A 15,628-nucleotide genomic window follows, 5' to 3' on the forward strand; every position below is an offset into this window, starting at 1 on the left:
TTGTTGTGTGGAAACAGGAAAGGGCCAAACACAAACTGTTGAAACTAAGCTGCAAGAACACATTGTCTGAAATATAACTGCACGCTGTAGCTTTAAGATTTCCTTCAACTGGAACTGAAAGACCACCTCAGAGTGAAACTGTCCAGAGTGCTGTGTTTAAAGAAGTCACGGCAAACTCCGCGGTGAGCGCGAGGTCCGTGTCAGACTCTATCACACAGATTTTTACACGTAGTGGAACATGCTAGCCCATCAGTTGCTATGGTGACTTCCGTGGCACCCACACTGTCCTGCAAGTGCGCGAAGGAGTGATTTATACATCGACCACTCAAAGTGCTTGACATCAAGGTCGGGGTTAAGAGCGTGCCAGTCTGATGTCTAGCGGGGAGTCGGGGAGGGCGCTTCCAGCAGTATGTAAATATCTGAGTGTCAATAATTCATAGACAGCTTATAGTGAGGTTTTACGGCTGTCATCATGCTGCTCCATGCATATTTCAAAACACTGAAGCACTCAGACACAAACACAGGACTGTAGCTGGATTTGTCCCTCGCATGGGGCTGAAACATTGGAAACAAAAGGCCTGCTGTGTGGTCCAACAGTGCTTTCTACCACAGCCTGGTGATAAGGGTGACAACTGTGTAAACGGTACACATTTATGATTAAAGGACTAGATGCAAATTAAGTGATACCAGGTGCTCTTAGCTGTGTCCTTTAATTGGTTTAGTTTTCCTCTGTTACCTTTGCTCTGGCTGGAGGGTAGAGAAGCAAACTTGTGGTAGAAAAGTTTGATTCCCAGACTTTCATTTTCCCTTAGATGATTCTGGGCCATGGGTGCTGTTTGGCAAGAGGTAGCATTAATAATAATGACAGTAATAATGCTAGTATAAATGTGCAGATCCAGACTGACCATGCACAGAAGCTGTTACTGTGTTTATGTGTATTTGGCCTTTGTTTAGTTCATACAGCCAGTTTTTAAAACGGTTACCATGTAAAATCATTTTAATTCCATTGATCAGTCGTCATCATGTCTGTGCTAACTGTTCAATGCGCTGCTCGTGCTGAGCCGGCCTCTGCTCTTGGTGCTTTAGGCGTCTTGAATGTGTAAAGAAGCTGCAGGCTGAAGTACTCGCCCTCTAACATGACGCTGTGCTTTCTGATTGGAGGTAGAGCGCCTTGTGGTCATAAACATTTCCAGAGATGTGTTCTGCAAAACTGTGGAGGTTTCTTTTTCAGATATGGTTTTGGTTTCCAGAGCTCTAATTCTGTTGTTCATTTTTCACATCATCATTAAAGAAAAGCAATAAATCAGCAAATTCATAAAATCTGGATTTTTCTTTTTTGATTGTCCAGTTTATTGTTTTGGTTTTTAATGAACTGAAGGATTGATTGCTTCTTTCTCGTCTGTGTTTAGCCTTTTAGATTTTTGACTCACTCGAGCTAAATGTGAAGCTCTTTGTGTCTGTTTGTGTTTGGAGACAGTTTAAGCTCTCGGGGCTTACACCACCTCACTCTGACCTGTGAAAACATCACCCTAAATCCATTTTGTTCTAACTGAAATAGACAGACAGTGAGACGGAGGGAAGAAGTTACAGAATAGCAGAGCCTGAGTCATCCTTCCTTCCCCTGTGCCTATTTAAAGATCCTCATCCCTCCATCCTCATCATCTGCTTCTTTATTCCTCACCCCAGTCTGAGAAAGGAGGAGGACCTCTCATTCGCTTTTGATCTTGCTTTGGAAGTTTCTGTTTCAGTTTGTCATACGAGTATAACTCTCATCAAGTCAAATGCCTAAGATCGAGGGAGAGGCTAGAAATAATCCTCCAGCTTAGATGAACTTAATTGGAAGAGAAAATATGGCAAAATATCAACTTATTAACTGAAACTGTTGTAAACACAGTTTGAGTGTGTGCCCTGACCTTTGACCTGCTCTGTATACTGTACTTGCATGCACAGGTTTCCTACACGAGCACTAGCTTGCAGAAAAATAACTTTAATCCTCGCAAAATCAGTAACATAGTTTCAGAGTAATATGATACTTGACTCTAAATTCAGTGTGTTTTGGTGCTGAACAGCACCAACTGCTGGTTGAGGATGAGCATAGTTTCTTGTGTTTTATGGTGTTTTATAGACTTCATGACAAAAACTTATCTCATTATTACTACCTGTCCTTTTTAATCCTTGGTGTCTCATCTTTTTCATTTCTGACCTACTTTAAAAAGGCTCAGAGAGGTGAAAAAATTCTGTATTTCCCCGGAAAACTGAGTCACAGCAGCCATTATAACTCTGTGAAAACTTTTTATTTTATTGTTGTAATCAAAAGAATCACATTCAGCTTCTTTCACAGGCACATTTTAGTGTCTCAGCTGTGTTCATAAGCAAAAGTACGTGTTTTATTATGAGGCTTATGACTGTTTTTTATGTGTGTATGGTTTGTATCTATTTTATTTAATATGTTCCTGCTTGTTATTCATCACTGGGCTTGGTTTCAAATCCAACGTTGTCTTCACAGATTTTTTTGATGTGGTTTGTTATACGTTTAGGAAAAAGCGTGAGTATTCCAACCCGTCACTTCCTTCTTGACTAAAACGGCGCTGGCAGCAATGGCGGCCCCTTCCTGGGCATGATCCTAAAAGCCTGGCACGTCTTTCTTATTTTCCGCGTGTAAACCTGCAGTAACGTGGAAAGTTGCATGAATGCACTGTTTATACAAAACCTGATTGCATTAGACAGCATTTATCTTGCGGTAGTTTAATATACAGCCACAGTGTGTTTGACTCTGTGCCTGACAGAGTGACTGACAGGCTGATGGACCGCCTGTCCGACTGGGTGGATGATTTTTAACACAGAGCTGACTGACATGTTCATTTCACTCGGTCTCCGCTTTGCTGATAAAACTCCAATTAAATCAAGAACATGCTAACTGAGTGTTTGTGTGTCACCTCCTCAACAAGTCAATATCTAAAAGACAAGGTCAGACCTCCTCTGTTTACCCACACGTCTTCACCTCCCTCAGTGTATTTTCCAGTTCCTCTCTCTCAGCAGGGTAGTTGGATTCCCTGCCAGAGATGATAATTATTGCCATGTGCCTTCATGCTACTGAAATCTCTCTCACACACACATACATTGTGCTGACATCATCGCAGATGACGTCTGTGCCCACAGCCGGTTTCTTGATCCCAGCCAGTTACTCACATGTTTGTGCGTTTAAGAAGGATTTGTCAAGTCAGCCACGCAAACCGCTTTTTCTGTGTTCGACAAATCCTCTGCAGGTTTAGCGTCACTCAGGTCTGCTTCGTGCGTCGCTCGCTGCTTGGGAAGCACACTCACCCGATTTTTTTTTTTTTAAATTATTAATTTTTACTCAGACATCCTCCAGGCAGAGAAATCCTGAAATTGCTCCGCAGCTGATCATTCGGCAGCTACAGTCGTCACAGAAATTCAGAATATGTAAATAGCAGAGCATTTAGTCTGCACGAAGAATGTTTGGTATTTTTAGAGTCCTGCATTTAAAGCAGGGACTGTGACTTTTCTACCCTGATTGGTTTAAAAGAATGGATGTTCATACTAAACACAGTCAAAAAGAGTGAGAATCTCAGCTTCACACTGCTTTAAACGGCCAGTTTGAGTTTTTTCCCCTCGGTGCACCCGTGGCTCAGAAAGTATGGGGGGGTCATCCAGTCCCACCGTGACATCCACTCACTGATGTGAGAACCACTGGCTCTGCATCATATCACTGCGAGCAGATGTGTTCATTTGATGTGAGCACAGAAGCCCCACCCACTCGCTGTTCAAACCTTCTGCTTGTGAGTGTTAGCCAATCAGGGGTTCACCAGGGCCCCGTATCGGACAAATGCGGATTATTTTGGACTGTGATTCTCATACAGCTGCTGTAGTGGAGCCCAAATGTAACAAAATATGGAGATGGGTGTAATTATTTTTGTTATCGTGCCTTAGAAAACATGTGTTCTGTGACCTGCTTTCTAAAACCACGAAGCACATTGAACATGAGCATTTAATTAACAAAAAGCCACACACTGTAAGAAGTGTGTAACATCACCGAGACAAACTTGCTTGTCAAACACTGCTGCGATGCTCCTTTTTTATATCCCACAGAATGTACAAACGGTACGCGCACAAGTTTGTTGTGGAAGTTCATCCTGAATCTATTCTCCAGCCCTTCCGGTCCTCTCCGTCCTCTTTGCTCCGAACATGTTGAATCCAAATGTCCCTGCAACTGCACACACAGACCTAACTGGAAAATTCCTCTGAAGTCTGCAAGCACCAAAAACTGTCTGGACCTACAATTCATCAAGTCACGTGGACTCTGCAGACTCGTAGAGAGCCTGCTTGTCATGCATAAAGCAAATATTTTAATTAGACGTTTGCATCCCGTAAAAACATTTTATCATATTTTAAGTTGATTCACCTCAGGCAAACACATGCATTTTTCATCCACTTGCTATTTTGCTTGTATAACATGGCTTCTTGCAGACTAGTGGAAAGAAAATCTCCAAAATACACATTTAGGTTTTATTTCACTGAATTTTGTTGCTTGTTTCTACACGTTTGATAGATACTGCTTCATTTTCAATATTGAACATAATATTTCAGAAAACTAACAAGACAACAAAATCGTTTTTCTTGTAAAAGTTATCAACTAGTAAGCTTGATTCAGAACCGGATTTACAAAGTCTTTTATCCCAAACAGCGCGATGGAAACCGACTCTTTCTGGCTGTTGACATAGTTTTTTGTTTATAGGGTAAAACCGTTTGATTCTAATATGTCAGCTAAATGAAATCTTCAGGTTTTTGTAAATTAGCACATATTCAGTGCATATTTAAAACTGATGCTTAAGAAAATGGAAACAAATATCAAAAACAATATAAAGAACATCAGCTGGCCTCAGCTCCCATAGACGCACATCCAAGTGTCTCCACCAAATACATTTATACAATAATGACTTGTTGGCTCATTGACTCTCCCTCAGTCACTACCATTCAGCATTTCACAAACTACAAAACCTCCTCAGACTCTCCAGCTTTCATACTGTAACTTTATTTGAAATAGAGTAGAATTAGAAATAGAATAAAGACTATATTGTATTTACTGTTTATCAGTGTATATATAATATATTTACCTCTATATAAATATTAATATAAATGCATATTGTAATCTGGGGCCCGTGTTGGTTCTTAAAACTCTAATTCCCATAATCCTTCACTCTGTGGCTTTCTGCCTTTCTCTGAAATTGTTACTTTGTTTTTTCCAGCTACATTTACTTGGAGTATAATTAGGGGTGGGGTCACACTCATTTGGTCTGTTGTGTGTTTATACTCAGCAGTCGCATATTTACTTTGCAGTGATTCACCCCCAAATTTTCTGGCTCTCTCTTCTTAACTTTCTTTTGAAATGCAGCAGCCCCTCCCCTCCTGGTGATCTGACAGTCCCCGGAGGTTAAAACCCAATGCCGGGAATCGTTTATAAAAGCGCTATTGGATTCAGATGTGCTTTGTGCTGCGTGGAAATCTGCTGATGGTACCGTAGCGAGGTTTGATTTATCGCTCGGGGAGATCGGTCAGCAAGCTTTGAGGTGGTTTGTCGCACTGTGAAAGGTGAATAAGCTGCACCTGCAGTGCTTTGAGTTCCTCATTTATGCACATTCACATTCATTCAAACAGAATCATCTGGTCGTAAGCAAGCGATAAGCATACCGTGATCTCTCTAAATGCTGTAGTACCTTAAATTGTTTTGCTTTTTCAGGGGAAATGTATTCAGTTCATTGCAGTCTTATTGTTAATTTGTCATTGTTTTTTTAAATTATGCTTGTAGGAGCTGGAACAGTGAACATTTATCTAAAAAAAACCATAAAAACCTGCATGCCCAGTGCAGCTTTAATGATCTCTGAATCTTGAAGTAAAGTTTAGAAAACATTGATCATCCATGTTTTACTTAACACTGACTTTGGCTCTCTCGCTGGGTATTGCTGTATGAGAATAAGGAAAGTAAAATTTGCTCTGTCTTTCTCTCTATGGCAGGTGACATCACACAGAAGGGCTATGAGAAGAAGCGATCCAAGCTGATTGGAGCCTACTTACCTCAAGCACCAGGTAAAGCAGGCTGTTCTTTAAAGCTTCATCCTGCCCTTTTAACTGAACTGCTCACTCACACACACTGTGCTGTTTTAAACTATAGTAGCTTTGCATGATTCACAGTTCAAAATAATCCTTATTTATTAGTCCAGCTGTTCTGATTGGCTGCTCCTCATAAACAGAATATTTGAATAGCTAGTGGGCGGGGCTTCTGTGCTCACAGCCAGAGCTTTGTCTGAGATGATGATAGCTGGTATCGTTCAGAGGCAAGGCGAGAAAAACTTGTCTGAAACTGAGTGTTTAGATTAATCTTGAGCCTAATCTTCAAGGATTACTTGTACGTACACTGACCTCATTATTTGATACCCCGACCATGTTGTTCTCTCTCCCAGTCTCACACAAACACAGCAGCGTAAAAGAGAGGGCGATAACAGACACAATTTAATGATGTATAAACATTTGGGGAGTGAAAAGAGACCAGTGGAGAAGAAATACAAGCAACAGCAGCATAACTGAAGGATGGTCCAAGGTCAGCAGCCCTCACTGTAAGCTTTATTAAAAAGGAAAGTTTGGAGTGTAATCCTAAAACTAGAGAGCGTGTCTGTCTCCCGAATCCAAACTAGGAGCTGGTTTTGCAGGAGGGGGGAGCCCGATAGCTGAAGGCTCAGCCTCTCATTAATAACAGCTCCCAGTAATAGCTTTTGTAGAGCCAGTGTGTCTGCTGGTCTCCAGTGACACTTCAGTCTCTTAAAATGTTGTGCATGTCTGAGAGTGTCCGGGTCTTCCCATTTGATCAGCGTGGATGAGGGCCGACCTTCCAATAAAGCAGTGACAGCTTTTCCACGATGGATCCATCGTTGTGGGTTCTTTTGATTCTGTCCTTTCAGACTGCACTCAGGGGAGTGAAGCACACACATCTCAGCTACTCTGTGTGCACGTTTAGACATCTTTGTGAGGACACAAAATTGTCATGCTACTATACTTGTGGGGACCAACAGTCACTGATGGGGACAAAACGCCCGTTCCCACGAGTTTGAGGCTCAGTTTCTGTGTCAGGGTTACAGTTAGGTTATGGTTTAGGCTGAGGGGTAGGATTATTGATGGTTAGGGTAAGATGTCCTCACTAAGATATGAAAACGAGTGTGTGTGTGTGTGTGTGTGTGTGCATCATGAAACCTTCTTTTGTCTTTGGCTGAATACGGCACTTTTTTCTCTCCTTGTCGATGTTTAACAGGACACACAGTCAAGGAGAATGGCAGGAAGTGCATTATGGGATGGAATGAGGAGTGTGGGATGGAGAGAATGTGTGGTATTCACATCCAGACCCAGCGGGGGGTCGTCCCCAGTTCTCTGGGAGGGGGGCAGATGACACACACTCCTCCTTGTGTTGCTTGGCCGCTAACACATTCACGTTTAAATCACTTCTAAGAACATTTCACCAACTAACACTGATTTCCTGGAGCCTTACCTGAACTGTAACTACAGTCTCTACCCACCTAACCTTAACTCTAACCGTAACTCTAACCGTAACCTATTGACAAACCAGGTCGGCAGTGAAAGGCATCTGAGTCCATGCAGGATGAGTAATACAAGAACAACCCAGCATGAATCCAGCACTCCTCATTCCTTTCAGTCCTGTAATGTACTCTTCTTGTGCACACACACACACACACACACACACACACACACACACACACACACACACACACACACACACACACGCACACACACACACGCACAATAACCCCTTTTTCCCATTTTTCAGACCCTCTCTTGAACACACTTAACAACACAATACTCCTTTTCTCCTTCTGTAACAAGCACACACACACACCAGCACAGTTTCCTTCCCCGTGGTGTATTTCAGCTTTAATCCGCACTGCTTTGTATGGAGTCAGTGTGATATAGTTTGATTCTCCTTTTCCCTCCAGTACTGAGAATTTACCACTTTGATGTCATTACATTCAGCCAAAATAGAAAAAATAGAAAATGAAAAACTTTCCTTCTCTTGCATTTACTTTAAGTGAACTCGAGTGTCAGTAAGATAACTTCTAGGGTTTTTTAAAAAGAAATTTGAAACATAAACTGTCTTCAAGGATTAATTTCACCAGCCAATAAAAAACTATTTTTAAACCCATGATGATTTGAATCAATCATTATTAGAATTTCCAATTTGATTACTTGAAAGTACTTGTAAATGTGGATTTTGGTAAAATTCTAGGATACTTAAACTAAACTGTCGGCTGGCTTGTTACTGTGCACAGAATACTTTTAGACCAAGGTGTTCATGGTCCATTTCCAAATCTCAACTATATAAAAGTTACTCAGCTCATCTCTAACAGAGGGCCTAAAACCGCTGTGGAAAAGATAATAATAATAATGTGATAATGGTTATTTATAAAGCCGGTTTTGACTATAACCACGGACCTTGGTAGGAACAGTACTGTAAACTGATAAATGTAGCTTAAAGCTCAATTAGATTAGAGTTAAACACCAGTCTCCAGCTGCATCTTACTCTAACTTGGAAAGACGAGGCCACGACCTCTGCAGCGACCAGGCCTAAGTAAACCGAGTGTGGACTCATTTTCCAGCTGCTTCAAATTGGTGTTTTAAACATTTTCCCCGTATAATAGCTAGTTTGTCCCAGTCGCAAGCCTTTTCCAAGTCTACAAAGCACCGTCGAAATGGTTGGGCAAACTTTCATGAGACTTCTGTGGTTCTTTGAACAAATGAATAACTTGTTTGGCCCTTTCATGGCCCAGATTATAAAATGTCCTTATGTTTGTTTGAGCTAGCAACAGAAGTTTCTGACAGCCCTGTCGACTTTTGCCAGAGTTGTAAGAATTCCCCCGAGTTCTCTAAAACATTTTCCTTCACATGATGACTACGGTTAGAGTTTCTAAAAATAGCTGCGGTTACATGCCAACAAGTCTTCTCCTGTTTCATGACTTGGCAAACTGACCTGCTTTTACAAGCCTGTATATTCAGGTTTATCACATCATCACACTCTTTGTGATTATCTACAGGTATATACTGATTGCCTATCAGCCACTATGCTCTGTGACTATTTAGGCATATGACTATTGGTGCTTACACACCACAGTAAACTGATTATCTGTGTCATACCAAGGTTTTTGTCACTGGCATATTGTTTCTGAAAGCAGGATATGTTTATATTTGTGACGGGTAACCGGAATAACTATGAATTACAGTAAAAGCGATGTAAAAATGTACGCATTGTGGAATTCTGGTTAACACCTCAGACCTGAAAAATCAGACTTTACAGGAACTACAAATTGCTTTTTGAACGAAACGAAAGCCTCCAAGTCCTGTCTGCAGTGTTTGGCTTCATATTGTGAGGCGCACCTCTAGCCTCACTATGATATACCTCCCTTGAGGAAACACAGGCTTGTGGAAGCAAGTGCAAGTCTTCAGGAAAACATCTGCTCTCGCCATCAAGAGGTGATGAAGTTGTTCTGTCGCACTGATCAGCACTGCATCTGTTATCTCTGTTCCAAAGACGATCATAAAGGTCATATCAAAGTCTCAGCCGCAGCAGAAAGGGCTGAACGGCAGAGGGATCTGCTGGACGCCACTACCTGGAGGTGGAGAGGAGCGGGAAAGGCGTTTTAGTAGCAGTCTCATACAAGAGTATCGGCAGAACGGGGAGCTTCGCTGAATGCGTGTTTGGGAACAATGACAAGTCTTGGGCTTTAGACTGTTTCAAAAATAGCTACGAATTCAAGTATAACAACATTAGAACCCCGATCCCAGGTACCTGGTCCTCCAGGGTGGGAGTGTACCTGGATCACAGTGCAGGTGTTTTGTCCTTCTACAGTGTCACCGATACCGTAAAACTCCTCCACAAAGTCATGACGAAGTTCACTCAGCCGCTCCGTATCGGACTTTGGCTTTCAGAAGGAGCCGCCGCTGAGCTGTGCAAGCTCAAGTAGGCGGGTCAGGCGCGATCAGGTTTGATGTTTAGCACTTTGGTGTGGGAGCTAGAAAACACCTATCAACTGCAGAGCTCTGATTTCAGAAAACCTGTAACTACTGACAGAGTTGTAACCACTTCTACTTTGTAAACATTGTACGATGCCTCATGAATGTCCTCCTATGTTTACATTTATCTATTCGCATTTGCTGTAATACTTTTAAATACATTTTCTGAGAGGAAATAAAGTAATTTCGTACAAATTTATACATTTGGTGTAATATGAATATTTTCTTTATGTAGTTATTCTGCTGACTTCAATGAATGTATGCACATTCAATATTGTGCATATAGCAAAGGCACAGTTGTGATCTGTCTGTGGTCTATAAAAGTTACTTTCTCACAGCACATTACGGTTGTCAGTCCTTCTGTGTCGTGCTTCAAGCATGCAAAACATTTGTTGCATTAGATGCCAGTAAGGAGAGGGCATTTTCTGTAAGAGCACATTATGTAATTTCCTGAAAGTGAAAAAACCACATATAGTATACTTGGTTTCTTTTTTTAATTATATTGCTTCCTGAGCTTTTTAAAAAAAAATTATGATTGCTGTAATCAGCATTAACCATGTTGGTGTTGGCACAGGATGATGTGCAGTGTTGATGTTCCTTTATTTGGCTTTTTTCCCCCTCATATCTTTCTCAACCAGCCAAAGGACAAAGAAGCTTAACTGTGTTAGTGTTTATTTCCAGCAAATCTCTTATTTGTGTAAATAAAAATAAATTAAATGTGTTATGTTGATGGTCTCACTGGTTCAACATCGATGACCTTTACTATGGGTGTATGAAAACACCTAAAGAGACACGCATCATGTAACACCACACCCTGCACATAAACAACTGTTTATAAAAGAAAGGATAACAACATACAGTGTATAAATATACATGTGGACTGGTTCTTGTATAGTGCTTTTCTACTCAAACTGAGCACTTCATACTACTTTCCACATTTATATAAACACTTTGTTTTGTGCTTTGCGTGTGTAAGTTCTTTCTATCTAACATTCAAACTCCGATCGAGGCATCAGAAAGCAAACTTGGGGTTCTAAGTATCTTTGCAGACAGACTTGAGCAGATGGGGATCGAAGCACCAACCTTCAGATCAGCAGGTGACCTGCTCTGAATCCTGAGCTTCAGTTCGTTTTTGGTTTGCATTTTTGAGCTTTTCCGTTACTGTATATGTAACAGGTTTGGCGTTACATAAAACAGCCTGTTGAACAGTTGTATAGCCTGTTTTTAGCAGCCAAATAGACAGCTGTGCAGTCTGTGTGCAGAACGAGTATAAGGAAAGGAAGCAGGACAAAGAGCTAGTTGACTGAATCGGGAGAAAGGGAAATCCATCCTTCTCGGTTCCCCAGAGGAAACAAGAAGGCGAGGTGTTTTCCAGATCTGTCGTTTATTCCTGTGCTTCCTGGTAGTCGTTAATGATTGGCTAATCAACTTTTAGCTTTTCGCCTGAGCAACAGCGGCACTCTGAGCCACGCTGAGAGCTCTAATGAAGACAGACGAGGGTAGAAGTATGAAGCTGAGATAGATGGTCATAAATCACCGGCTGTGGATCGGTTGTAGCTGTCAGTAACAGGGTGGTTATTATCATCAGACTTATTGATTGCTGTGTAGGGAGGTTGTTTTCTCTGAGTGAGTGTGTTTGTGCATGCTTAAAGATATGTGTGTGTGCACAAGTGTGAACCAAGACTGATCTGTTGTGTATGTTTTAGATTTAGAAGTTTTAAAATGCTTCTAGTTTTTTCTGATTTCTGATACAGATTTTCTTTAGGAGACTAATAACTGTGTTGTGATAAAATAACTAAAGCCAGTCTTGCTTAAAGTAAGTGTGATGATTTACATCTGAGGACTCTTACTTTTTGAATCACAAATTGTTGTGTCGACTGAGACGACATATTTTGCTTACTGTGCAAAAGTCTTGAGCCACCTGCCATTTCTCGAAAAGAAATGGGAGTAGCGATTTATTGAACTGTGCAAACATTCATGGGAATACAGTATATAAGACAAAATCAGTGTTTTATACAAGGTCAAAGTCAATATTTTTTGACCACTTTTATTCTTCAACACAGCCTGAAATCTTGTAGACAAACCTTCTTTTCCTTTCTTGAAGTAGTCTCCATGAATCGGCCGCTTTCTCTGCTCTGGGGAGGCCAGTCTGTGGCTGATGGTGTTTCATGTGTTCTCGGGTTATGACTATTTTTAAAACAATATTCCAACCACTCATGAATATTTGTTTGTGACCAACAGTGGAGAGAATCACCTTGATAGACTTTTTCACAGCTGACATTTGGGCTGGTGGTAGCAGGTGTAATCAAGTTTATTACCAGGCTTCCATTTGTTAATAGCTGCTTCTCATTAATCCTTGTCAGTCAGCGAGCATGCAAAACACCAGGTGCCTTGAGATCTCTCGCCAAAATGTAATGTGACGATTGTTTATGTCATTAGATACAATTTTAATCAGCATCCCTGTGCCTTAGGAATGGATCCGTCCATGGGCCAGGAGAGGAGAACGCCCGTCACCCCGTCGTCGTCCTCCCGCTACCACCGCCGGCGGTCTTCTGGCTCCAGAGACGAACGTTACCGATCAGGTGAGAGGCAGGTTTTGACCTCTGACCTTGTTGGCATTTAGTTGTGTCCCTGTTATCTTTCAAATATGCCTCATTTTTTCCCCTCACACAGACCAGGTTAATTGAAAAATAGTTATGATGTCATCAATCACAGAGAAATATTTGTTCACGACTGTTAGAGAAGTGAAAGGTAGATTTAAACTGAAGGACTTCCCAGCTTCTTCCAGTAAAGTCGACTGATTATAATTTGGAGTTAAGATAAGATAAGATAAGATAACCTTTATTAGTCCCACACGTGGGAAATTTGTTTTGTCACAGCAGGAAGTGGACAGTGCAAAAGTTATGACGCAAAAATTAGAATACAATAAGAATAAATACAGTACACAACTGTACAGAATAGAATAAAATAATATACTATATACAGTAGAATAAAATAGAATAAAAATATACAATAAGATAAAAATAGAATACAAATACAAATACTATATACAACTGAGTAAAAATACAACGATGACAGAAAGGATTATTGCACTTAGTATTATTGCATATGTATGGATGTGTGTGCTTGATCAGTTAAAGTCTTTATTGTGGAGTCTGACAGCAGTGGGGAGGAAAGACCTGCAAAATCTCTCTGTCCCACACCGTGGGTGCCGCAGTCTCCCACTGAAGGAGCTGCTCAGTGCTGTCACAGTCTGCTGCATGGGGTGGGAGATGTTGTCCATCAGGGATGACAGCTTAGCCGCCGTTCTCCTGTCACTCACCACCTCCACTGGGTCCAGAGGGCATCCTAGAACAGAGCTGGCCCTTCGGATCACCCTGTTCAGTCTCTTCCTGTCCCCAGCAGAGATGCTGCCGCCCCAGCAGACCACACCATAAAAGATAGCAGAAGCCACCACAGAGTCATAGAAGGTCTTCAGGAGTGGGCCCTCCACTCCAAACGACCTGAGTCTCCGCAGCAGGTACAGCCTGCTCTGCCCTTTCCTGTAGAGGGCGTCTGAGTTATGAGTCCAGTCCAGTCTGTTGTTCAGATGAACACCAAGGTACCTGTAGCTGTCCACAGCCTCAATGTCCATACCTTGGATGTTCAGTGGTTGCAGTGGAGAATGCTTGTGCCTGCGGAAGTCTACCACCAGCTCCTTGGTTTTACTGGCGTTGATCTGGAGGTAGTTCAGCTGTCACCAGTCCACAAAGTCTTGGGTCAGACCTCTGTACTCCTTGTCGTCCCCATCAGTGATGAGGCCGACTATTGCAGAGTCATCAGAGAACTTCTGCAGGAAGCACTGGGTGGAATTGTGGGAGAAGTCTGCAGTGTAGATGGTGAAGAGGAACGGAGCCAGAACCGTTCCCTGTGGGGCCCCCGTACTGCAGACGACCCTGTCCGACACACAGCCCTGAGTCCTCACATACTGTGGTCGGTCGGTGAGGTAGTCCAGGATCCAGGTAGTGAGGTGATGGTCCACTCCAGAGTTCACCAGCTTGTCCTTTAGAACCGAGGGAAGAATAGTGTTGAAGGCACTGGAGAAATCAAAGAACATGATTCTCACAGTGCTTCCAGCGGTCTCCAGGTGAGCGAGGGAACGATGTAGGAGGTGAATGACGGCATCATCCGCTCCAATGCCAGGCTGGTAGGCAAACTGAAGTGGGTCCAGTGATGAGCTTGTTAGGCGCCGAAGCTGAGCCAGGACCAACCGCTCCAGGGTCTTCATCAGGTGGGATGTCAGAGCCACCGGCCTGTAGCTGTTGAGGTCCTTGGGGCGTGAAGTCTTTGGCACTGGTACAACACAGGAGGTTTTCCAGAGCTGTGGGACTCTTCCCAACCTCAGGCTCAGGTTGAAGAGGTGCTCCATCAGTTCTTGACTGAATAAATTTAAATATCATTGATGAAATCAGGTTTAATAATTGCTATAACTTAATACTTCATATTACTTCTTTTATGCAAATACATGTACTTGTATTTCAGATCAGGCAAAACTGATTAGTGTTTGGTGGTTTTTGGATAGATTTTGGCCTCTGAAGGTCTTGAAGTATTTTGCTACCAGCTCTGATGACTTTCTCAGACATCAGGAAAACCACATCTTCGTTGATATCTTGAGTCTTCTTGCTACATGCAGAACGAGCTACAACAAATCCAGTGTTTGCTTTACATCTATGCAATGAGCTCCTGACAAATCTTCCACAGCTCTTGTAAGATGCGGTTCAGTTTCGTTCCATCTGGTGTTGACTAAAGATTAATACAGGATTAACTCAGGATTTCAATCTTTTCAGTGGCGTCTTATTCAAAAGTAATTTGTAGGAATTTGTTCTACTGACATCAAGCGATGGTAATACAGATAGACAGGAAACCAATAAGAAAAGAAACAATGTGGTGTTGTAAAGCTTGAATTCCTTGACAGGTGGTGGAACTGGGCTTACTTTATTATTATGTCCCTACAAGCTGTTGGAGAATTGAAGCTATTAAAGTTTGATCTGATGCATAATAAATCCTGACAAAACCCGTTTAACCCAGTGAACTGAAAAAGAAGAGCCATGTGAGCACCTTTAAATGCCACATGCTCGCTTTCACACACTGCACAGTCACACTCAGTCAACCGGGAGACAATAAATGTGCACTTGAGATTTAAATTACCTCTGTTCCCCTTATATAAGCACATCCACAAGCCAAACAACCGGACGTCTGTGAGCCCCGTTCGTTCTGACTAATGTCTTAATATGTCACTATCGGGCCAAACGCCCGTTTGCTCTGTGTCGGCGTTTGTGGCGTTTGCCTTTTTTTGGCAGTGGGCACCATTCAAACAAACCCAGCTGTGGCTCTGTATGCAGCACTCTATCTCACTCTTAAAAACACCAATTTACGAAACATCTTCGCCGACACGCCCTGCACCTAATCCAGTCAGAAACCACAGGGCCTCATGGGAGCTGCTGTCAGGCTGGGAATGTTTGTGCACGTAAACTGAATGAGAATAAATGGGAACATGGTG

At 42.1% G+C, this 15,628-nt stretch overlaps 1 protein-coding gene across 7 annotated transcripts in view; it reads left to right on the forward strand.

Moving 5' to 3' along the window:
• The window catches only part of LOC101480681 (disco-interacting protein 2 homolog C), a 205,257-nt gene that overhangs the window by 104,723 nt on the left and 84,906 nt on the right, over positions 1 to 15,628 (forward strand). For 6 of the 7 annotated variants that reach the window (XM_076877149.1, XM_076877148.1, XM_076877150.1 and 3 more), the window contains 2 exons: positions 6,034 to 6,105; positions 12,561 to 12,671. In XM_076877149.1, coding sequence (XP_076733264.1) covers positions 6,034 to 6,105; positions 12,561 to 12,671 — 183 coding nt within the window. Of the gene's footprint in view, positions 1 to 5,591; positions 5,611 to 6,033; positions 6,106 to 12,560; positions 12,672 to 15,628 lie in introns of those variants that run through there. The other variant, XM_076877154.1, reaches the window with a different exon arrangement.

The sequence above is a fragment of the Maylandia zebra genome, linkage group LG18 (genome assembly GCF_041146795.1).
Source record: "Maylandia zebra isolate NMK-2024a linkage group LG18, Mzebra_GT3a, whole genome shotgun sequence".
NCBI classification, from domain to species: Eukaryota; Metazoa; Chordata; class Actinopteri; order Cichliformes; family Cichlidae; genus Maylandia; species Maylandia zebra.